The following is a 24,465-nucleotide window of genomic DNA, read 5'->3' as shown; positions in this document are numbered from 1 at the left end:
GGAAGTGGTTTATTGAACAAAAAATCTAGGCCAAAAGAACATTTTAAATTGGAGGGCGAGGATTATTTGGGAATGGGAAAGACCGATGACTATTCTAGATGATATTTCTGTACTACCTGATGGTTTAGATGAGTACTTAGGAACGGGTGTTTGAAAAATCTGATAACTTCTCAACTAGCAGATTCATGTATCGACAACTTCTCTTTAGGGGCATTTTCCAACAAATGAATGAAAAGGTTGTGGAAAAATAAGGCTCTTTTGGAAATCAGAATCTTTATGTGGATGGCCATCCAAGATAAATTGCGAACTGGTGTATGGGTAAAAAAAAAATGTCTGTGTATGGGAGGGAAGAAACCATAGATCACACGAAAAAGTCTACATAACCCTTTAATTAACTATATAAGATGAACTACTTCAACCCTTGAACTATAAAACTGAATTTTCTACCCCTAAACTTTAAAACCGGTCAAATAACCCCCTCAGGCGGTTTTGGATAGTGGTTTTGTCTTTTTCTTTTTTATTTATTTTCGCAAATATTTAAAAAATCATAGTAAATCTAGGAAAATTATAAAATAAAAAGTCCAACTTTATTGGACTCCACATGAGTAGATCAATATAGTGAACATATAATATGGTATGCTTTAGTACAAACTTTTTACTGTGGCTTTAGATCTATGCTTAATTAATTGGAATAATTCATATGTCTAAAGCTACAAAAAAAATTGTACTAAAGCATACCATGTTATATGTTCGTTGTGTAGATCTACTCATATAGAGTCTAACAAAATTAGATTTTTTATTTTATAATATTTCTATGAATTACTGTGCTTTTAAAAAATTCAGCAAAAAAATAAATAAATAAAAATAACAAAACCATCGTCATTGTAACAAAACTACCGTCCAAAACCACTTGAGGGGTTTATTTGACTGATTTTGTAAAATTCAGAGGGTAGAAAACCTGGTTTTATAGTTTAGGGAGTTAAGTAGTATCATGTATAATTGAGAGGGTTATATAAACTTTTTTTATGGATCACATCTTCTTCATTGTATTATGGCTAGGATGGTTTGGACTAGTTTCAAAAAAGGACTAGATTGGAATAGGATTCCTAATGCTTAGATGTTTTTATATGATTGACTTCCCTTAAGGTTTCACAATTACCAAATCAAATTATATATATTGTCAGAAATAAAATGAATATTGAAAAAGGCTTTTTCTGGGGAGTTCTAATGAAAGTTTATACAAAAAATACCTTTTTACATAAATGGAGAGTATTGTTGAAAAGGGAAGATGCCATGTTTTTGGACGACAAGATCAAGATGGTGAAGTTATGGTTGCAGGAATTCTAGAAGCAATCGAAATCTATGAAAGTTGAAGGCCTCATTCGACAAACGGAGGCAGATACATACGGTTGTTCGGGTGCTTTGTTGGGTTTCAATTGACAAAGATCCTTTTCGCCCTTAGATACTGTAGAACGGGAGCCGTGGCCTTGCCTACCGCGTTCTTGCTCCGCTTCCGCCTTGACGGACACCTCCCATTTCCCGTGTTCTCAGGCACAAGGACAAAAACGGAAGCACGCTTTGGTCTTGTTTAGTTTCCCAAAAAATTTACAATTTTTTTTTTCAGATTCCCCATCACATCGAATCTTTAGACGTATGCATGGAGTATTAAATATAGATGAAAATAAAAACTAATTGCACAGTTCGGTCGGAATTGACAAAATTAATCTTTTGAATCTAGTTAGTTCATAATTGGACAATATTTATCAAATACAAACGAAATTGCTATTATTTCTATTTTGTAATTTTTTTTAAAGTAAACAAGGCCTTTTTCAAAAAAAAAAAAAAATCCCCGGAAGCACACGCATCGCGTTCTCGCACACACCGCGCCTCCGCCGTCCCCGTCTTCCTCCCTCTCCTCATCGCCACCACCCCCGGTCCTGCTCCTCTTTCTCTGACCTCGGCAGCTCCCATGAAACCCTAATCCCCAAAACCCTCACTCAAACCAACACTGCCGCCGCCGCCATGTCGCCCCCTCTTCAGGCGCCCAACTACAAGCACATCACGGAGGAGTGCCTTCGCGAATGGAAGGGCCAGTCCGCCGGCGCCTCCCGCCTCCCTGATCCGGTGCCCATGGCGCGCTTCCTCTACGAGCTCTGCTGGGCGATCGTAAGCTTCCGACAGTTCGGGCTGCTCCGTGATTAGGTTTTCCTCCGCCCTGGTACTTGTGTACTGACTGGGTGGGTTGGGCTGCGCAGGTGCTGGGCGACTTGCCGCCGCAGAAGAGCCGGGTGGCGGTGGAGTCGGTGGTGTTCATGGAGGAGGCACGGCGGGAGGAGGAGCTCGGCTCCGTGCTAGCTGATATCATTGCTCACCTAGGACAGGATGTGAGTATATGCAACTGGGTCTGATTATAGTGTTGTGGCTAGCAAGTTTGTTCGTGGTTTCTGTTGTGTGTTTGTTTAGCTAACTTTCTATCCTTCCTTTTGGTGGCACTAGCTATGAGTGCATGGACTGAACTGAATTGGTCACTTTGTATTGTGTGTATTGCTTTAGCTGGATCGACAATTTAGCTGGATTGTTTGGTGCTTTGAACAGCTTTGCAGTGAAATTGGAGAGGATGTGTTTGCTCTGGGCTGATATTAGGCTACCACTTTACTATTGTTTCATGCACTGTGAGTGTTGTTGCGATAAAAGGTTTCAGCTGAAGTTGTAACATAAACAAATTCAATTGATTCTGTTCTAGGTTAGTACTTAGGTACCATTTTTTGGTTGACCAGAAATGAATCAGATATTTTTTTTCAGGCGAATCTATTATGACATGACCTAGTCAGCAGCCTTGTACACATGAATGTTCATTTTACTAGCAGTAGATAACGTTTTCGCCAAGCGATCATGTGCAGACCTTTGATGAGCTTCTATGGTGTTGCTTTCTTAAAAGCAGAGTTAATTCTCGTTTAAAAAAATGAGCTTCTATGGTAACTGGAGAAAGCTTGTTCACATAAGGAAGCTTATTAAGGGTCAAAAGTTCATGCATATCTTTTAATTTCTGTTTACGTGGCGCTAGATGTCCTTTTAGGCATGATTTATCCAAAGTTGAACTGTTCTGGGTGCATACCGATTACCAAAAAAATAGATTAGCCTCAAGGTGTCTCTAAGAAGTTCCGTTTCGATGCATTTCTTTGAACTAAATGGTGGACATTAGAGATGACGCTGTATAAATGCAAATGATATCATTCACTGTGTCGCTTACCATTTCCCATCATATAAATGTCTTCTTGCCTCTGTTGCTTTGTTATTTATCTGCTGCAATTGGGTTATTAGACTTTGACCCATGATTCACTGCTTTTACCTGATATGAACTTTGGCACCTGTGCTTTTTTTTTGGATAAGTTTTTTTCTCCTTGTGTTTTGGTTTAGTGGCATTTCTCTAACAGTGTTTAGCCAGGCTAACTTACTTCAACATGCAGATTACAATCTCTGGTGAATATCGCAGCCGTCTTGTTAAAATGGTAATAAGCTAGGCATGACTTCTAAAGCAAATGAAACAATTCATACTCCTGAGCTGTCTACTTTCCTTTTGATTTAAAAATGGGACTGCTCACTTATTTCTTTTTGAATACTCATCTTTGCAGACTAAGTCATTTCTGGAGTCCTCGATTACTGTGCCTAGGCTTCTGCAAGAGCGATGTGAAGTGAGTTTTTTTATTCCTTGTGCTAGTGACTATATCTCTGTTGGCATCATTTTAAGATAAAACTGATACATGGTTTCTATTTCCTCCACCCATGGACTTGAAGGAAGATTTCCTTTGGGAGGTTGAACAGAGTAAGCTGAAAGGACAGGATTTAAAATCCAAGGAGGTACGCATGATGTGCTGATTTGTCAATCTGTCATACGCCTTGAGTCACGGCGTTTTATGTGGACATTTTATTGTGGCCACACATTGATAAACTTTGTTACAAAAACTCATATTTACCATGATATATTCATAATATCCTTATTTTTTCTCAAACACTTTCACCTCCTAACCTTTCCCCCATTGTCATGATTCTACTTTTGCCTCATGTTATTTGCTGATTTATTTTTTTCTTTTAACATTAACTATATATGGTCGATTAATATTTGATTTAAATAATCCGTAACAGGTTAGGGTCAACACACGGCTTCTTTACCAGCAAACTAAATTCAACCTCTTACGGGAGGAAAGTGAGGGCTATGCCAAGTTGGTATGTATATCTACTTGTCCTGATTTTGTGTTCCTTTTTTTGTTCTTGTGGTAATTTTGGAGCAGTAGCATATATTCAGCTTGATTGGGCCATCCCTGTAAAACATTGAATGATGCCCTTCTTAATCTCCATGTTAACTAATCGATTATGAAAAATTGGATTGGATTTTTGCGGTTCTTTTTTCTGTGGTACCTTGACGTGACATGAGCGTGGAAACAATGTTACCGCAGAAAGAGGTCCAAGAATCTGTTTTCTTTCTATTAGGGCTAAAATATACACTGGGATGCTTAACTGACTAGTTTAATAATTGAATGCCCGTGCTTTGCTATGAATAAAGATAACCATAATCCTGTTCCTTGAATCGTAGTTGATGGTTTGTCTGCCATACTGCCTTGTCCATCTGGCTTTTGTCCTTGTCTGAAAGTGCATGCTTGGCTCTTGTACAAGCCTGATCGAACTTTGCCACAGCACATGTTGCACCTAAAATGTCGTGACTGGTCTGATCACTCTTGTGGCCTCTGCTGTTGCACCTTGTCACAACCATAGGGTAAGGAGGGGACATTGAGAAGCTATGACAATCCATATACTGGAGTAAGAAGTAGTTTCTTAGGATGGGGTCAAAATTTGCTAAAGTATCAGCTATTACATTTCCCCCTAGAATTTCTTAGAGATGCCTGAGGTTTATCAACCTACCAATGACCTGAACATTTAGATTAATTAGTACTCCTTCTGTTCCAAATTATAAGATGTTTTGGCTTTTTATATGCATTGCTTTTCCTATGTATCTGTACATAGTGTATATCTTGCAAAAAAAGACTGTGTATATCTAAGTGCATAACAAAAGCTATCTACATAGAAAAGCTAAAACGTCTTATAAATTGGAATAGAGGGAGTAGCCAACAAGTGCTGAAGTGCATTGTTCAATGTGTGTCCATTGAAGTAATAAACTCATATTGATGCTAAGGATTGTAAGTTAATATCGATATAGCTGGAAGTTATGAGTTTATAATTCCCAAAGCAACTGTTAGAAACGTGTTAGCTTTATTCTAGATGACATATTCTCCAATGTAGTCATTTTGGAAAGAAATGCTAAGCGTGCTATGCTTCGGAATACCACATTCTCTATCTGTATATGGATTTGTACTTTGAAAATTACCTAAATGATTGTACCTTGCCACTGTCTGCGATTTCTGCCAATCATGTTCTCCTATAGTTTCGTAAGGTTCTTTTGTGATGCTTACTAAAGTTTATCGGTTTCTTACCCTACCCATCTGTGTGTGTGGATCATTCAGGTGACACTCCTTTGTCAAGTTGGTTCAGATCTGGCTTGCCAGAATTCTTCTTCGGTTACGATCAGCATTATAAAGGTTGTCTGTAGGCCTTAATTCCCTCTGCGCTATATTGTTAGCCTTTTTACCAGTACCGTGTAATAACAAATTGTTTATTTTGTGACAGTCATTGATTGGCCATTTTGATCTGGACCCAAATCGTGTATTTGATATTGTGAGTCTTCGTTTGCTATGCCACTTATTAAATGTAGGAGAGTGTGTTGTTGAAGTTGTGTAATTCTGTTATTCTTGTCTGCCAGGTGTTGGAATGCTTTGAACTTTATCAAGATAGTAACATCTTTCATCAGCTCATACCTCTTTTTCCAAAGGTATTTGTTCTATTAGAACCAGTATCCAATAATAGTAGTCTCATAATTTATGCATACTTTCAGTTTTTTTTACCACATCTTACATGATTTTTGTCATAATTAATGCAGTGTTTTCTCAATGTCTTATGATTTCCTCTATTACAGTCCCATGCTGCTCAAATTTTGGGGTTCAAATTCCAGTACTATCAACGATTGGATGTGAACAGCCCTGTTCCATCTGGGCTTTTCAGAACAGCAGCTTTATTGATCAAATCTGGATTCATTGACCTTGATAATGTGTATGTTCCTAATAGCCCTCTCATCCATGGACAATTCATGATGGCTAACAGTCATCGTATAGATCATTATAAATCTGTAATTTAAACGATTATCTGATCTTTTTTTTTATTATTATTATGCTGTGAGGTTTTCTAGCTCTGGTTTTCTCAAGGTGTAACCAACAAAAAAAACTTTGTTCTTTCTTCAATCTTTTCTCTGTACCATGGTGGCCACTTCCTAGTTTCCCAATTTTATCACTGTTTTCAGTATTATTAGAGTTCTGTCATTTCATTTTCCTCAAGTTGTGCAAGAACCAAAGGGAACTCATATGAATATATGATTTCACTGATTGCCGTCTCTGTGTTTGTTTCTATGTTCTATATATTTGATTGGTGCTGGATCTATTTGTTTCTCAAATGGGATGTGTCATGACCAATTTTTTTTCTCTCTCCAGCTATTCTCACTTGCTTCCAAATGATGATGAGGCGTTTGAGCATTTTGATTCTTTCATTTCAAGAAGAATTGATGAGGTTGGTATTCCTTATAAGTTTGTAACTGGCCAAGGAGAGTAGCATGAAAGGGAGTGGCAAAAAGGAAAGAAGGTTGAGGGAGGGAAAAGTTTAGAATTTTCTTGAACTAAAAGTCCTATGTACAACCATCATGTGGTACTACATGGTTATGTTACATGTTGGCTAGTAACTATGTACACTATTTTCCCCTTTTGTCATAATGGAAAATAGAAAGAACTTTAGTTTTTGTTTCTTGACCAGAACAATTTCTACCTCCGCATGTGAATTTGATCTTGCATTAACGATGTGTCCGTATTGATTTTTTTAAGTAATATAGGACATTGAAGCTATGACTAATGAGCTTACTTTTTTTTTCTTGACTTCAGGCTAATAAAATTGGCAAAATCAACCTTGCTGCTACTGGAAAGGACCTTATGGATGACGAGAAACAAGAAATCACTATCGATATGTATACAGCATTGGAGATGGAAAATGATATAGTTGGGGAGCGAGCCCCTGAGATGGAGAAGAACCAGAAACTTGGGCTTCTTCTTGGTTTTCTCTCTGTGCATGACTGGTAATATACATATGTTCCATTGTTTTTTTACTTGATCTATGATTAAATTAAATAAATCTAGATGTATTTTTGCTGTTTTATTCGGCAATCACATTTCTGTTGTAGACGCTCCAGTATTTTTGTGCATTTTGTAAACATAATTGTTGTATAATCATACTGTGAAGATAATAAGATATTTAAAAGCACTTTTTAGTCTAGATTGACTTTGATTGGAACAAAACTACTTTATTATTGTTGTAAATATTACTGTGAGTTGATTGGAAGAAAAATGCTTTATTATTGTTGTAAATATTACTGATTGATTCCCTCTGTTCTTTCCTAGGTATCATGCACATCTACTCTTTGAGCGTCTTGCGCACCTAAATCCTGTTGAGCACATTGAAATCTGTGATGGATTATTTAGGTTTGTTGTATTTCTTTTGTTCCAATGATTCCAATGATTATATTTCTTGGGTTTATGCAGTTTAGCATATATTTTCCTTTATTTTTCCTTTGTGCAGAATGATTGAAAAGACAATGTCTTCAGCCTATCATATAGGTTGTCACCTGTATTATTACTTGCCTCCTAGAAATGATGCTGACCAGACAGGCACATCTGCTCTGTCTTTAAGTTCATTTGATCTGCCAAAGGAGTTTTTCCAAATGCTCACGGCTTGTGGACCATATCTTCATCGTGACACTCAATTACTTCAAAAGGTGACTTAAATCTTTTACCACTGCTCATTATCATGCATACTTGCTGCTGCCAAACTGATGGCTTAGTTCAGTGTACAGATGCCACATTATTGATTGTGGTGTTGGAATTCTTACAGAACCACCACACTAGCCTTTGCATTGCATCTGTTGTCATAAGTCATGACTAGAATTTCCTCCATTTGTTGCGATAAACCAAAATGTCACTGTTGTTGCCTAGTTATAACAAATCAACAACCAAGTTTTGCAGCCTTGCAGTGCAAAATGTTACAATTTTGTTATTCTTTGTTTGGAATTTCCAAGTATCCAGTTTCACATCAATACTCTACTAGTGAAAATGTTGAACATCATGTACTTAGTGATCTGTTGTCCATGTTTACTTTTTAGGTTTGCAGAGTATTAAAAGCGTACTACCACTCATCAAAAGAGTCAACCCGTGCAGCAAATGTAGTTTCACCAGAATCTCGAATGGAGGAAGCACTTGGTTCGTGCTTGTTTCCTTCGTTGCAGCTTATCCCTGCTAATCCTGCTGTTGATATAGAGATATGGGGGGTTCTTTCCCTTCTTCCATATGAGGTTTGTGATATTATATAATTTTGTAGTGCTGTATTCATGTTTTTAGCAATTTATTAGTACCTTGACTATCCTTAGTTTCCAGGCCCGCTATCGTCTGTATGGTGAATGGGAGAAGGAGACCGAACAAAACCCAATTGTCCTTGCTGCAAGGCAAACTGCGAAGGTTACCTTTCTATTCTGTTTAATGTTTTTTCTAATCTATCACTTCATGTCAAGTTTTAAATTCACGCACATCGCTTTTTTAATCAGCTGGACACCAGAAGGCTCCTAAAACGATTGGCTAAGGAAAACCTGAAGCCACTTGGCCGCATGGTGGCTAAACTTGCCCATGCGAATCCCATGACTGTGCTTCGGACAATTGTCCAACAGGTACGTGGAACAGAAGTTGTGTGATGTATTCACTGTTTTTTAGGGTTGGTAATTATTCGATTTAAGTTAGAAAATATCATGTGCTGCATAGCCAAAGTTCGAAACAGTGTATTTCCTTGGGAAACCTGAACTACCATGCCTTTCCCAGCAACTGTTGATGTTTTTTTGAATGACTTCTGTTTAGCCTTTTCAAATCAATCACATAACTCCGAAGTTCAATATCTTGTTGCCATGCATGGCATCCAGCAATGGCCATGATCTTTCCTGTTGCGATGCTGTTTGACATGCCATAGTGGCATAGCTGGCTATTGGTACCATGCCACTATTGCCCTGCATAACTAGACACCCCCCCCCCCCCACACACACACAACCACACACACGTTAAGCTGCCTGTACATCTGCCTAATAAACATCATGGGAGTATGTTTATGCATTTAATGCGAAGTCACCTCTAGGTAATTGTCCCTTGTTGAGAATTGGTCCAACTGACAATGGGATGATTATTGTCCTGAGGAAAACAAGATATGACGATAAAGGTATGGTATTGGAATTGGTGTGAATGGAGTGAGAAGTTTAGAAGAGATTTGAAGACATTCACTATTTGTAATTAGTTATTGATTACATTCGGGAGTGCGGTTATTCCTTCTGTAGGGATGTCTGAACATGATCCCAAAGAGATAATATCTGACTTTTGGAAACTTATCTCTAATATGTGGAATCTAGACAAAACTAACAAGGAAATTAGCTACCGTTATCCCTAATTTCAACTAAACTTGCACTTGTGGGCACTGCAAAGTAATCATTTTTTTGTCATGTTAGGGTAATTGCGGTGCAGGGACAGTTCATCAGAGGGTCTCAAAGATTCCCCTCCCTCTAAACCAGTTTCTTAGGCATTAGTGGGTTCTGGAAAAAGTCCTGTTTATACGGTATACATAGGTACCGAATAGTCCAAAGGTCACGGTATTAATCAGTCTATCAGAAGCCTAAGTGGTTTTTTGCATGCTGTAGTTAGGGCATTGTTCATATTCCCTTGGGGCCCGGCGGGGGGGGGGGGGGGGGGGGCTGGCGCAACGATCAACACTCTGCCTTGTACTTCTCGTACCTAAGAGACTGGTCTGGAGGGAGTAATATTTATTACCACACTTTCTTTAGTGTTGAAATTTATACTTACTCCATCCGTTCCAAATTATTTTTGTCTTTTCTAGATACATTGCTTTTACTATGTATCTAGACGAAATGTATATCAAAGTGCATAGCAAAAGCTATGTATCTCGAAAGGCCAAAACATCCTATAATTTGGAATGGAGGGAGTACATTCAGTGACCCTGGAACAAAATTTTTAGTCATACCTTGGGTTGTTTGCACTATGCTATGCCTTATATGCTTGTGTATTTTTTCGATTTGTTTACAGTTACATGCCAAAATTTGCAGGTTGAAGCATACAGGGATATGATTACACCAGTTGTGGATGCATTTAAGTACTTGACTCAGGTAGTAGCTATTATTTTATCTATGTGTAGTGCATATTTTTTTATGTTTATTTGTAATTATTGCATGATTTATGAATGTAGCACTACCCTTTTACTGTATCAGCTACAATTATTTTAACATGCCTTTGGATTGTCATTTGTTTTCTTTACAGCATTGTTTAATCGTATACTTCATTTACAGCTGGAGTATGACATCTTGCAATATATTGTCATTGAACGCTTGGCACAAGGTGGTCGTGCGAAACTTAAAGATGATGGACTTAATCTCTCAGATTGGCTTCAATGTCTTGCATCCTTTTGGGGGCACCTGTATGTACCTTTTGACTCCGAAACTGTTATTACATTCTGGTATCCTACATTTATATTACTTCATTGCACTTGATTACTCTTTCCAAATTCATTACATTTATTAAGAGTTCTCGTATTCAGCTTTCAGATTTTTAATTGTGCTCCCAATTATTAAAGATAAAGTGTATTCTGCCGCTGACTCTGTTTTGATCCAATTCAATTTTTACAGGTGCAAGAAGCATAATGCTGTGGAACTGAAAAACCTTTTGCAGTATCTTGTTAATCAACTGAAGAAGGGTGTGGGCATTGAACTTGTTGTCCTGGAGGTCTCTTGGCTGTTCTTTTTAAGCTTCCTTTCTGCCTTCGAGTCGTATGAGGCTGAAGCCTAACATAATTAGTCATGCAGGAGCTCATTCAGCAAATGGCGAATGTGCAGTACACCGAGAACATGACAGAGGAACAGGTTGATGCTATGGCAGGAAGTGAGACTTTGCGGCAACAAGCTTCACTGTTCGGAGCAACAAGAAACTATAAGGTTGAGGGAACATTCATCTATCTCAGCAGCATATTAAGATATAACTATTTCCTTACCCAAAAATGTAATTCTTTGGCAGGTGTTGAGTAAGTCCACAAATAGGCTAAGGGATTCGCTTCTTCCAAAAGAAGGGCCCAAACTTGCTGTTCCTATGTTACTGCTTATTGCTCAGCATCGGTCCAAGTAAGATTTTGATTAATTTGGTGGAGCCACTATCAGGCATCTTGTCTTTGTTTCATGTGTTTGTTCCAAAGCATGCAAATGGCGATGCAGAAATATGAAATGGCGTGGTTACTAATGATTTACACATCAAACAAAATAATGACTATATTAGACATGTGTATACAGGACTATACACATGTGGGGGGGGGGGGGGGTTACCTTTCATATATATAGCCTAATGGGGGCTTGGGTTACAACATGTCCAAATACAACGTATACAGGACTATACACATGTATAATAGACTGGAGTAGGGCAGGGATCAAGCATTGGCTGACATAATTTTGTTAAATTGTATTTTTATATGGCAAACTGGCTCTTAGTGTGGCCTATGCCCCTCCCCCCTAGAGAAAATTCATGTGTTGGCAATAGATCCTGTCATATTTAATTTTAGCTTTATGCACCAATTTTAAATTTTGATAAAACCGTTTCTATTCCCAGGATCATAATAAATGCAGATGCCACATATATCAAAATGGTCAGTGAGCAGTTTGATAGATGCCATGGAATACTTCTTCAGTATGTTGAGTTTCTTTCAAGCGCCGTAACTCCAACCGCCTATGCTCAACTAATACCCCCTTTGCAAGATCTGGTCCATAAATACCACATTGAGCCAGAGGTAGTAAATTTTGGTTTCTACCACCTCTGCTCTTTTGCTGACCTTTGTTGTTGCCTTTTGTCCGGGTGTGGGTGGTGCTACTTGTTTCAGTACTGTTCTTCATTATGGGTAACATAGTGGTCTTTATCTTTAAATCCAGGTTGCTTTCCTTATATACCGCCCAGTGATGCGGCTTTTTAAGAGTAGTAATGGAGGTGACACTTGTTGGCCTCTTGATGACAACGAGGAAGGAGAATCTGTATCATCTGATGATCTTATCTTACATCTTGACTCATCTCAGGAACCAATCATGTAAGTCTTCCATGATTAATTTGATTGTCTTTGACGAGTATGCATGTTTCTCATTACATTTGTTTTGGTTTTATGGAGATGATTTGGTTCCAGTATAGTATAACTCCTGAACACCCTGTAGCTTCCGTATGATTCACGCTTCTGATTCTATTTCTTCACTTCAATTATCTATTCTGTAGCATGGATTATGAATGTTATATTCCATTTTTTACCCCCAAAATTGTAGGTGAATTGCCATTTTATGTTTATTGATACTGAGGACAAAGGTGATTAATAGTTCCTGTGTCCCTCCACCATTATCTAATATTCACAACCGTTGTACTTCTCAATTGATGTCTTACACTGGTGTTCTATCATGATATTGGTGAAGTACAAATATAGTACTCCCTCCATTCCAAATTATAAGTTCTAGCCTTTTCTTGATAGATACTATGTCTAGAGACATAATAAAAAACAATGTATCTAGAAAAGCTAGAACGACTTATAATTTGGAATACAAGGAGTAGCAAATAAAGGAATGTTTTGAAAGAAATATATATTTCTTCCAAAATGTCAATCAAAGCACAAATACATAATTTTTTCCTCATATTTTCCCATTCAAAATATATTTTTATTTTGTCCAAGGCGAGAGGTCTCTTTATCATCCCTGATGTCTTGTGGAAACTAGCAATTTCTTAAAGGCTTCAATGTTGAATTACTATGCGCTGAAACTATGAATCTAATTTTCAATCATTGTTGAGGTTACCACTGGTTAACATGTTTTTTAATATTAGTGGCATTTCTTTGACATTCTACTCATAAAAATATTTTGAGCTGCTGCTGGTTGGTTCTACACCTTAACTTGAAGGCTCTTTCTGTGCATATGTGTGCATGGATGATCTTTATGCACAGTTGCACTCATGCCTTCTTTTTTGCTTAATAATGGGCTGGGATTTTTTACCTTTCAGATTCAATGATAATTAGCTTTGGTACGTGTTTATTGAAGATCTGCAATGCACAGATTACCAGACTATTAGTCCGTGGTAATTTAAGTTATCAACTCACATGAAAATTCTGTTTTGCTACAGGTGGTCAGATCTTCTTAACACAGTCCAGTCAATTTTGCCAGCAAAAGCTTGGAACAGTCTTTCACCAGATTTATATGCTACTTTCTGGGGCTTAACACTCTATGATCTTCACTTCCCAAAAGACCGTTACGATACAGAAATCAAGAAGCTGCATGATAATCTCAAACAATTGGAGGACAACTCAGATAACTCTAGCATTGCAATTTCAAGACGTAAGAAGGACAAGGAGAGAATCCAAGATTTACTCGACAAACTGAACAGTGAATCTCAGAAGCACCAGCAGCACATTGCATCTGTGGTCCAAAGGTTAGCCCGTGAAAAGGATAAGTGGTTGAGCTCCAGTCCGGATGCAATGAAAATCAACATGGAGTTCCTACAGCGCTGCATATTCCCACGATGTGTTTTTAGTATGCAAGATGCAGTATATTGTGCTACATTTGTCCAAACACTACACTCCCTTGGGACTCCTTTCTTTAACACAGTCAATCATATCGATGTTCTCGTCTGTAAAACCCTACAGCCAATGATATGCTGTTGCACGGAATTTGAAGCTGGCAGGCTTGGAAGGTTTTTTCATGATACGTTGAAGATGGCCTACTATTGGAAGGTATTTCCCCCTCAATGGGTACCACATTTATCATTGCTGTATTCATGGTAAAGAATGGGAGTCTCAGTTATTGTTTTAGTGCTTCTTAACTGTTTACCTCGAACATGCTGCAGAGTGATGAGTCTGTTTATGAGCGTGAATGTGCAAACAAACCAGGTTTTGCAGTGTACTTCAGATACCCAAACAGCCAGCGTGTATCCTATAGTCAGTTTGTTCGGGTAGGTTTTATGCGTTCTTAAAGTTATATTTACTGTTGCTTGAAATTCTTTCCCTGTGCATTCTATCATTTCTCATGTAATAAATGAAGAAAAGGTCATGACAGACCTTTGTTATATTCTTCGAACACAATAATTTATATGAAGTGGCTTTGGAATCGTGCTTACTAAATCCAGTAAGAATGATAGTTCCCAGAATTTGAATGTGCGAGGTATACATTGGAATCAGGAAAAGGTCTACATAACTCCCTGAACTATTGTTGTTGGTCTACTTCACCCCTTAACCTACAAAACCAGGAATTCTATCTGCTCGTCTATCCAAAACCGTTTAATCTTACCCCTAGGTAGTTTCTATCAGTGGTTTTGCCTCGCTGGCACAACCGAGGCCCACATGTCAGCACCACTATGGTTCAAGCACGTTTGTTTGACAGATCTAGTTCCGTAGTTTCAGCTTTTCATGAGCATTGTTTTACCATAAAAGCCAGTGACAAGACCACCAGTTGAAATCACATAGAGGTTCGATTACACGGTTTTGGATAGGTGAGGGGTAGAATACCTTGTTTTGTAGGTTAGGGGGCAAAGTAGACCAACAATGATTGTTCAGGGGGGCTATATAGATTTTTTTTGAGGAATTAGTCTGTTTTGGTAGCTGCTATTTCCCTATGTACAATTGGTCATGCTTAACTCCACTTTTTCTTAGTGGAGCTTCTGTTCTACTATCCATGATATTAGTTCTATCATTCTATGTATTTTGAAATACTCTTTAGTATTGGTATATTAGTATATGTCTTAGTATCTTGCTTATTCCCTCAATATGTTTGGCCATGTTGATCTGAAAAATCAGGAAGTATATGATGCTTATGTGATTGTGTTATTCGCTGTTCTCTGTATTGAATGGTTCTCACCATTTTTAATAATTTGTATTTTTCTATTTTCTAAAGGTTCATTGGAAGTGGAGTTCAAGAATCACCAAAGCGCTTAACCAATGCATGGAATCAAAAGAATACATGGAAATCCGAAATGCCCTTATTGTGCTCACAAAGATTTCTAGTGTCTTTCCGGTGATTCGTAAAAGTGGTGTCAATCTTGAGAAACGGGTGAGTCCCTTACAATTTATTCCTTGTGTTATGCTGCTGGTATATTTCTCACCAACCTTTTTGACCAGGTGGCTAAACTAAAAGGGGATGAGAGAGAAGATCTTAAAGTTCTAGCCACTGGTGTAGCTGCTGCTTTAGCTGCTCGCAAGGTTAGTTCTACAATAATTCCAATTATTGTTTTCCCTTCTTCTGTAGGAGACATCTATTTGTGTACAATATGTACAACTGCAATGCTCTCTATTGTGCAGAGTTCTTGGCTATCTGAAGAAGAGTTCGGCATGGGACACATTGATCTGAAGCCAGCAACAGCAAGATCTGTGCTTGGTAAATGGAATCTTTAGAAGTTTTTTGTGTAAGTTTTGTCATTAGCTTGAGCATCACTAATCTTTGGATCTCCTACAGGAAACCAGTCAGCAGATCCGTCGATGCCAAAAGATCAAAATGCCCGTGCAAAGTCTATAGAGAATAGGCATGAAAGGTCAGAGGGTGCTATGAAGCCTGACGTTCAGCAAAAGAAGAGCTCTGTGGCTGCAAATGGATCTGATATTCAAATATCATCTTCCTCCATACAAGGGAAATCTTCAGTGGTTGTACGTGCAGTCGATGAACCTCCAAAACCTGTGTCTGATGAGGGGGTTAAAGTTTCCACAAAACCTACTTCAGAATCTGAGGTATCTGTCAGTTCTTCATGTCTTTAGTTTATATTTTGCATGGTTATCATACTTTATTATTTGAATTCAAGAGAAAAGAAAACACAAGAATACTTAGCCAACACTCCCATCACTATATATGCCTGTTTTCACTTGCACTTATAGTGCTGAGTTTTAAAAGTCTGCCTGCCTGAATCCATGGCAATTTATATTTGGTGGAAATATATTAATTGATTGAATGATAATTTCTTCTCTCCATATTTTTGTCATGATTTCAGTTATTTGTTTGAAAATCTGGTTATTGGCGCCTACTTTTGCCCTGTATATTTTCATGGACACTATTTGTGCTTTAGTCTTGTGCTAGTTGGATTTTGTTAGGTTGTAGTCTGATGTTTGATGTTAGTAGTCAAATGTTCTCATAGTTTGAGGCAACACTTGGCTAGGGCTAAACAAGAAGAAAAAAAAAAGGGGGGGGTACCTTCTTGACTCGTTATTTAATTATTGAATTCCTCGTGGACGTACAGTTTCCTAAAGGTGCCTCACAATCAAATAAACATCATCAATCATTATGCTTGTATGCATATCAGTGAGCAATGTTGTGTTGGACATGAGCTTTTGGAATTTACTTCAGTTCTTTTATGCAACAGACAAGAGCAACACAAAAGCGTGCACACAATGCTGGGAAGGTAATGAAGAATGATGTTGCAAAGGAAGATGCAAAAGCTGGGAAATCTACTAGCTGGAATGTAAATCAACAAGTATCAACTGTTGATAGAGAAGCAATGCCTCATGGAGCTGATGCTGCCCAAGAAACCAATACCACTATTAGCAATGGTAACTTGCATCCAGTGCAGCGGAAGGTTTCGTCATCTTCTCAAAGAAATGCAGTGTTGGTTACACATAATGGAGCAGCTAATCCCTCTGGTGAGTCTATTGATCTGATTGACTCTACTGTGAGACAGCAAAAAAGATCTGCTCTGATTGAGGAGCAAGATAGATCAGGTAAACGGAGGAAAGGAGAAAATGAACCCGATTTGAGTGAACACCATGTAGACAAGGAAAAGAGTTTGGACTCACGTGGCGGAGATAAGTTTCGTTCAGTGGATCATGAGAAGAGTGCTAATGAGGAACATAACTTAAGTAGGGCAGACAGAATGAAAGAGAAATCTGATGATAAATATGACAGAGATCCTAGGGAAAAATTAGATCGAGCTGAAAGGCGTCGTGGGGAAGATGCCATTGAAAGATCAACAGATAGATTATCGGAGAGGAGAGAACGCTCTATTGAAAGGATGCAAGAGAGGGTTACAGATAAAGCCTCTGAAAAAGGTAGAGAGGATAGAAATAAGGATGAGAGGAATAAAGTTAAATATGCTGAACCTTCGGTGGACCGGACACATTCTTCTGATGAACGATTCCGAGGGCAAAGTTTGCCACCGCCCCCACCTCTTCCCGCAAGTTTTGTACCCCAATCAGTTGGTGCCAACCGACGTGAAGAAGATGGTGACCGAAGGGGTGGGAGCTCCAGGCATGTTCAAAGGTCATCTCCCAGGCGCGATGAGAAAGAAAGGAAGCAGTCAGAGGAGAATACTTCTTCATTTCAGGATGATGGGAAGCACAGAAGAGAGGAAGATATTCGTGATAGAAAGCGTGAGGATCGGGATATATTATCAAACAAGGTAAAAGATGTCTTTACCAATTTATGTCCTGCATCTGGTGTGTGACCACTGTGTACTCTTCTTTTTTGTTGTATCAGTACAATTTTACATTTGTTCTGTATTCGATGATTGTTAGCTGCCATTTGATAGCGGAAGAATCCTATAGGTGTAATTTCACATATGCTGCCTTGTAAGGTTGCTTTAACTTTAAGAAACACATGTTTGACTCACAGATCCTTTGTTGATTGTATAGGTAGATGACAGGGATAGGGAAAAGGGGACTTCTTTGAAAGAAGACAGTGACCCTAGTAATGCTTCTAAACGGAGAAAGATCAAGCGAGACCAGACTTCTTTAGAAGCCGGGGAATATGCACCTTCTGCTCCACAGCCTCCCTCCCATGGATCCGGCAGCTCACAATTGTCTGACGTACGAGAAAGAGAAAGGAAAGGGTTAATTTCACAACATCGTACCTCACACGCTGATGACCTTCCTAGGACGCATGGCAAGGACACAGCAAGCAAGTCAAGTCGTCGAGAGTCTGACCAGTGAGTTTGATAAAGAATAATTTCTTGTTCAAATATGCATTGCACAGTTTCTGACAAATATCTTTTCCGCTTTGTGATTTGCTCTTTGTTTTTCTGTTTTCTTGGTTTGTTGGATTCCATTGACAAAATCAAAGTCATAACGTCTTAGCTTTGATTACATTCTCCCAGAAGTTCCAATGCTCTACACAGAAACTGCAACGCTATAGGATGTTATTTTTCCTTCCAAATAAGGCTATGTAAAAATAACTAATAATTTGAACTTCACAGAAATAAAAAAACAATTCTCCCCAGTCGTAAAAAAGTGGCTTGTGTGGTATTTTATGGAATCCTACTAATGTTTGGACGTCAATATGTGCATTTGAATTTTATATAAATAGATTCATCCGAAAATGTAGTTGCGTGATATTAAGATTCAGAGAGTCTGCAAATGTATTACAATAAAAATCAAGAGTCAAAGTTACAATATGGGACCTCGGATGCACAGCATCATTATGTTACTATGTTTGGGAGAGAAAAGGAGCCAGAGAGGGAGGGTAATAAGGAACTAACCTTCGCATCCCATGGTTACCATAGTAGTTTCTATATGGAAAAGAATTTAATGACCACATGCGTCATCACAAAAAGGAGTTGATCAGCAACAACTAGCATCCATGTAGCCATCATACAAATTCACATGCCTATATTAACAGTTAGGTGATGCTCAACTATACACATGAGACAAATCTAGCGACCAAGTACCAACTATGCACATCAGCACATGATACTCTGCAGGTACATACAATAATGTACACTTCTGCAAATAATCAACTGCAGATAAGAATAAGGTGAAAAATTATACCCAGAACCGTACCATTCTGAGCTGTTGGGCGGCACATCACCATCATCCACTGGCTGCAGTAGCACTTGATGCTTCGCGACTGAGCCAGAAGAGATATGAGCACCGACAGAGGCAACAGAGGTAGGCGCACCTGCTGCACTAGTGCGTCATCTGTAGCTAGAAGACTTCTTCAATCTCTCTCATTCCACGCCTCTGTTTCCCTATTGACCCATCCTTGCAGAGATTAAGGATGAGAAGCAGATGGAGCAGGATCAATTGGGGATGAATATAGCACATCTAGGTCATGCTGGTAAAGCTGGGCATTGGTTTGGGATCAATTGGACAGAAGAGGGTCGGATGGAGCCGGCCCTCTCCGCCCAGGATAACGGCGCACAGAAGAGGATCGATGGGAGGACGATGGTGCGCGCTCATGGATGGCTCAGGCGAGGGGGGCAACAGCGGCCAGGAGAAAAGCGCACGGGATTCTGCTGCGGTGCGAAATGAAACCGATGGAAATGACATGGGTGCCCCAACGCACGATGGGTGTTTTCTTGGTCCTTTGGAGGCTGAGCCGAAACGTTTTCCCAGGGGAGAAACAATTACTGCCTCTCTTTAATTGTTCTTCCACATTAGCAAAACGCTTACGTGGCAAGACAATCAATGTTATAGAAACTACCATGGACACTGGGTTGGGTTGGGACTGCCCTAAGAAGTCTCAAACAAGGCCAATAGGGCAAGTTATAGTACAGAAGAGTTGCGGAAAGAATAAAAACTGCGACGAACGATCCATTATCAAACTCCTACGGCAAAATGCCCTTGAAAAAAAAACACAACCATTTCTGTGTTTCCAAATCCACCAAAACAACTAACTCAACTTGAGAATTGAAACCCTTGTGATATTGGTAGCCACTTTGATGCCTAGCCTGGCGCCACCATTCAGTAAAGATAGTGTCATTTGGCCCCGGTGCTTGCTGTTGCAGACCAACCTAGCAAACCATGTTTGTGTCACTTCATCCAAAATCTTGCATACTCGTATGCCCCCATCTTCATCCCATCAAACTTTATCTAATCTGGATCCTCTAGAATTACATATACACGATCTAATGCAACCTAGTTGTCTTGATATTGCCCTGCTGAAAACTTGCTACAGTCCTATGGTGGAAGATGGAAATGATTGCTTAGGCTGTGATGAGACCTTGATGAACTTCCGACTAAAATGATGTATCTTTAGCCAAATGTTGGTTGTAGTAGTTTTGGTATATAATAGATCACCAAATGATTAGCATATAGAAAAATTTGCCCAATGTTCCATCTACTATGACAATGACGAGTGGGGCCTTGTCTGGTGGTAAATGTATGTCGTGCATGATTGGTGGTGTTTTTGGCAAGCCCTGGCTTTGTTGTTACTAGGCTTGAAAGCAAATCCCCCTAGCATGGTTTACTTACTCGTTAAGTTCCCTTGAATTGTGGCAATCCTTTTGTAACAAAAGGAAACTATTAATCGGATCCTACCTCATATGTTTGAATCGTTTTCAATAAATGCATTACATTTATGCAAATGAAAGGCAAATATAACAGCAAATTAGTAAGACAGATTTTTTCCTTATACTTTTGCAGTCATAAAAGAATTTATTTTGTAGTTATAAAAGAATTACTTTTGTAGTATTATGGTTTCTGGTGCTATTGACTTGCACTTGTGTACATTATTTACTATTTAATGACGTTTGAATTTTGTTTCAAGAGCAATTCCATTTATTACGCTTGTGGTTCTGTTTCTCGAACGAACCTAACTTGGTTTTACTGCAGAATGCACGAGAGGGAATGGGAAGAGGAAAAGCGACCAAGAACTGAAACAAAAAGGAAGCATCGGAAATAGCCGATCAATATTGACATGGATTCAGTTGAGCCTCATTAATTTTCTCCGAGCACAGTAGTGAATGCATTTGAATTTCATGTTTTCCTGTAGTGAGAAAACATGTTTCAGCATAGCTAAGCAGATTGTTTCATAGTGTACTGCGCCAGTTAGGGGATGTGGAGCTTAAGATGATGCTAAAGCCTTTCCTGTCGAGCTCACCAATGCGAATTTCACATATGGAGATGAGCCATGTTTAGCTTCATACATTTTGTGCTGTAAACAATGTGGAATGTGGCATAGTGATTTGTACTGTGAACATAGATGAGTGGCTCACCATCCAGGTATTTTGTATTTTAGTACTAACTGCTAACATGTTTGGAGTAGGAAGCATCACCAATTTTTGCATTGTGTAGGAATAATGTTAGAGATGCAGCATAATTGAAATGTACATATTGCGGCCAGAAATTTTGCTAGCCATATTTACCTTTTCGGGTTCATTAAAGTTTCCTCATCAGAGTTTGTTGTGCTGGTGTTCTGGTCATTGTTCTTGTGAATCTTGTCGTGGCCTTTTCCTGTGTTTTGGTTAGGCTGTGTGCCTGTCTCGAGCGCACGCAGAAACTTCACTGGGATTTTATAAAGAGATTTTATCGATGCTGTTGGATTTATGTAGGAATCAGGGAAGATTCCTGTTCCTAGTGAGCCTTAGGTTACCGTTGCCGGTGAACTGTGACCTTGCTGATTGTATATAACTTCTAAGGCATGCTGTTCTTTTTTTTAAATAACATCAGGCAAGCTTTAAATTTATGTATCTGGCCTTAGATTGTAATTGCGTGGTTGCAGATCTGTTTCTCTTAAATTTCTTATAAATTGTCCAAAAAAATCTTGTGCATTACGAATGACTGTAGTCGTTTCATCTGTCAGAAATTCGTTATGACACAAGGAAAAGGGGGACAATGCTAACGGCAGCAGATTCTTGTACGGTAAGAACAGAAGGTAGACGTAGTATTGCTTTTTTTCTTCTCCGAGTTCGAATAGATACACCACAGATTTCAGATCATGTGAACTCAAAATTTCTATATGAAAGACGAAAAAGATCATGTGAACTCAAAATTTCTATATAAAGGAAGAAAAAGGCATGATGAACTGGCATATCGTTCAGATCAATGTGAACCCAAAATTTCTCTCTATAAAAGAGAAAAACCATAATGAACTCCTGGCAAAGCGATGCGTATATGTTGACAAATTCTTCGTTTGAGCTCCAGACTCTGGCCAGACGTCTGATGGCCCAGACAGATCACTTCCGGCCCTTCTTCTTCTGCTGTTTAGCTGTTGATCGACACGGTTACATGGCGACACCAAGAAATTGAACCCATTTGAGTAGTTATTATTAGCAAAGTACGAAGAGACAGAAAGAACAAAAGCATCGCACAGAGAGACAGTCAGAGACGAATGACGAAGTGGTGATCAATTACCCAGTCTCCTCTTGGCCTCAGATTTGGCGAAGAACTCCGCCCACTCGTCCGTAAGCACGAACACCGGCTCCTCGTCTTCCTCCTCCGCGTGCAGCAGCTCCGGCTCGGGATCCAAATCCTCCACGTCCTCTCTTACGGCGGCGCGGGGCGGCTCCGGCTGCCAGGGCGCCGCGCTCGGGTAGGTGCTGGGGAATAGTACGGGAGCCGGGTGCTGCTGCTGGTTGTCGTGGAGGTGGGCCGGCGGCGCGGGAGCGAGCGGGTGGACGCCGTGGTGGTGGTGGTGGTTGCAGCAGCAGAGGTGGATGTGGACGTGGTGGTGGTGGCGCGGGTCGAGGTGGAGATGGACCAGGTGGTGGTGGCGGCGCGGAAGGGCCGGCTCTGGGTGCGGCGGATTCATGAAGCCCGCGAAGAGGGTAGGGGTGCTCGCCGAGTCGCCGGGGATTTGGGAAGGAATATTTTTGCGAGGGGAGCTGGAGATGCTCTGACCTCTAAGTTAGGTTTGAATATATAAATTTAACGGAAATTAGAGGAACCGCCCTATTTTAGTTGAGGCGGTGTATCATGAGTTAGTTTTCAAATTTGTTAGAACAATTCTGTTCCTGAAAATAGTACACTACTAGTAAGAAATGAGGTTAAAACAAAATAAGAAAAATGATAAGTAAGAAGGGGATGAACTGACTTGTTTAGTGATTCTCAGTCACATCGGATTTTGCAGCACACGCATAGAGCATTAAATATAGATAAAAAAATAATTAATTATACATTTTACCAATAATTTGTAGGGAATCTTTTAAGTCTAATTAGTCCATCATCAGATAATAATTGTCAAATACAAACGAAAGTGTTACAATAGCCAGTTTATAAAAAGAAATTCACCAACTAAATAACCCCTAAGCAATTATAGTTTACTGCCTCAGTCTCCATTTAGTAGTGTTCGTGACTTGAGTTGAGTTTATAATATAATTTCTACCGAAATTAGCAGCAACTGCTGCAGCTAGCGTCCTGCAAGAGGCGGTCTCTGAATCTGTAATCAGGAATATATGGTATTTGGAGACATATATTTTCCCTATCTGAAAACAAACCAGTGCATATGTTCAGCAGAAAAGTGGTGTGATAATATCTTGTTTATTTCTGGCCACAACAAGTTCTCTGAAATCTGCGCTTCGTCAAAGGTCTTCAATCCATTTCCATCCGTCGATCTTTTCCTGATTGTCTACGAGGATACACTCGAGTGGAAGACAAACGCTGAGTCCGTGGTGACCAATGGGGCTGAAGAGGAATTCTTTGAGAAATCAACTAAGCATTGGGTGGGCGCTGCATTAGCCACTGATGAAGTCCTCAAGCTGCTGAACGCGGTGCCACTGGATCCTTCTCTCGGACAAGGAGCACCAACAAGCCAAATGCATCTTCAGTGGAAAAAAACAAGGAGTCGAAGAAGCAAACACATGGGAGCTTCAGCAAAAGTGCAGTGGCCTCGTTTAGTTCCCAAAAAAACTTGCAAAATTTTTCAAATTCCCCGTCACATCAAATCTTTAGACGTATGCATAAAGTATTAAATATAGACGAAAATAAAAACTAATTGCACAGTTTGGTTGGAATTGACGAGACGAATCTTTTGAGTCTAGTTAGTACATGATTGGATAATATTTGTCAAATACAAATGAATATGATACTATTCCTATTTTGCAAAAAAAAATTGAACTAAACAAGGCCTGAGGTTCACATGGAGTAACACCGAGAGTATGAGTGAGACAGCTGAGCTTGGCAAGGCTTTGTGGTGAGATGCATACGTGGTTCCTGACTTTTGTAGACGAGGGACTGGATGTGGGCTTCCACCAAGATCAGAATGTCGCTAGCAACCTGGGAGGCTGGTGAAGGCTGAAATAGTTGCTGGGAATTATCTAACCTGAGAGACTGTTGAAGGCTGAAATAGTTGCTAGGAATTATCAAAAGTCTGTCAAATATTTAGTGTAGTTTTGACATGTTCTGGGACATGTGCATTTGTATGTCTGTGATGCTCATCCATCATGCCATGAGGACTAATGGTTCGTGTGTTAAGAAAACTGTCCTAATTGTGCAAAGTGACGCCTCATCTCCCAAGGCCGACGCATGCATCATGAGATCTCCCTCGGGGCCGGTTTTTAAGGCGTGCTGAGCAAAATTCTAGATACAAAC

At 39.4% G+C, this 24,465-nt stretch overlaps 2 protein-coding genes across 2 annotated transcripts; one reads left to right on the top strand and one right to left on the bottom strand.

Annotated features, from left to right (window-relative positions):
- LOC8078728 (THO complex subunit 2) lies at positions 1,852-21,344 on the top strand. The gene is made up of 33 exons (XM_021456967.1): positions 1,852-2,166; positions 2,256-2,384; positions 3,468-3,509; positions 3,633-3,692; positions 3,796-3,858; positions 4,144-4,224; positions 5,517-5,591; positions 5,680-5,727; positions 5,813-5,881; positions 6,026-6,159; positions 6,594-6,669; positions 7,035-7,225; positions 7,548-7,628; positions 7,726-7,921; positions 8,306-8,494; positions 8,577-8,657; positions 8,744-8,863; positions 10,295-10,354; positions 10,535-10,662; positions 10,871-10,967; positions 11,048-11,176; positions 11,256-11,359; positions 11,838-12,015; positions 12,155-12,306; positions 13,374-13,980; positions 14,094-14,198; positions 15,137-15,292; positions 15,361-15,441; positions 15,541-15,616; positions 15,695-15,963; positions 16,590-17,621; positions 17,854-18,146; positions 20,770-21,344. Exons 1-33 carry the CDS (start codon positions 2,023-2,025, stop codon positions 20,837-20,839), a joined length of 5,316 nt encoding a protein of 1,771 aa, XP_021312642.1. The 5' UTR covers positions 1,852-2,022; the 3' UTR covers positions 20,840-21,344.
- LOC8078727 (uncharacterized histidine-rich protein DDB_G0274557) lies at positions 21,800-22,969 on the bottom strand. The gene is made up of 2 exons (XM_002456790.2): positions 22,291-22,969; positions 21,800-22,144 (listed from the first exon to the last, which is right to left on the bottom strand). Exons 1-2 carry the CDS (start codon positions 22,685-22,687, stop codon positions 22,113-22,115), a joined length of 429 nt encoding a protein of 142 aa, XP_002456835.1. The 5' UTR covers positions 22,688-22,969; the 3' UTR covers positions 21,800-22,112.

The sequence above is a fragment of the Sorghum bicolor genome, chromosome 3 (genome assembly GCF_000003195.3).
Source record: "Sorghum bicolor cultivar BTx623 chromosome 3, Sorghum_bicolor_NCBIv3, whole genome shotgun sequence".
Taxonomy (NCBI): Eukaryota; Viridiplantae; Streptophyta; class Magnoliopsida; order Poales; family Poaceae; genus Sorghum; species Sorghum bicolor.
Note: the sequence above shows the minus strand (reverse complement) of the source record. Positions and strands in the feature narration are given on the sequence as shown.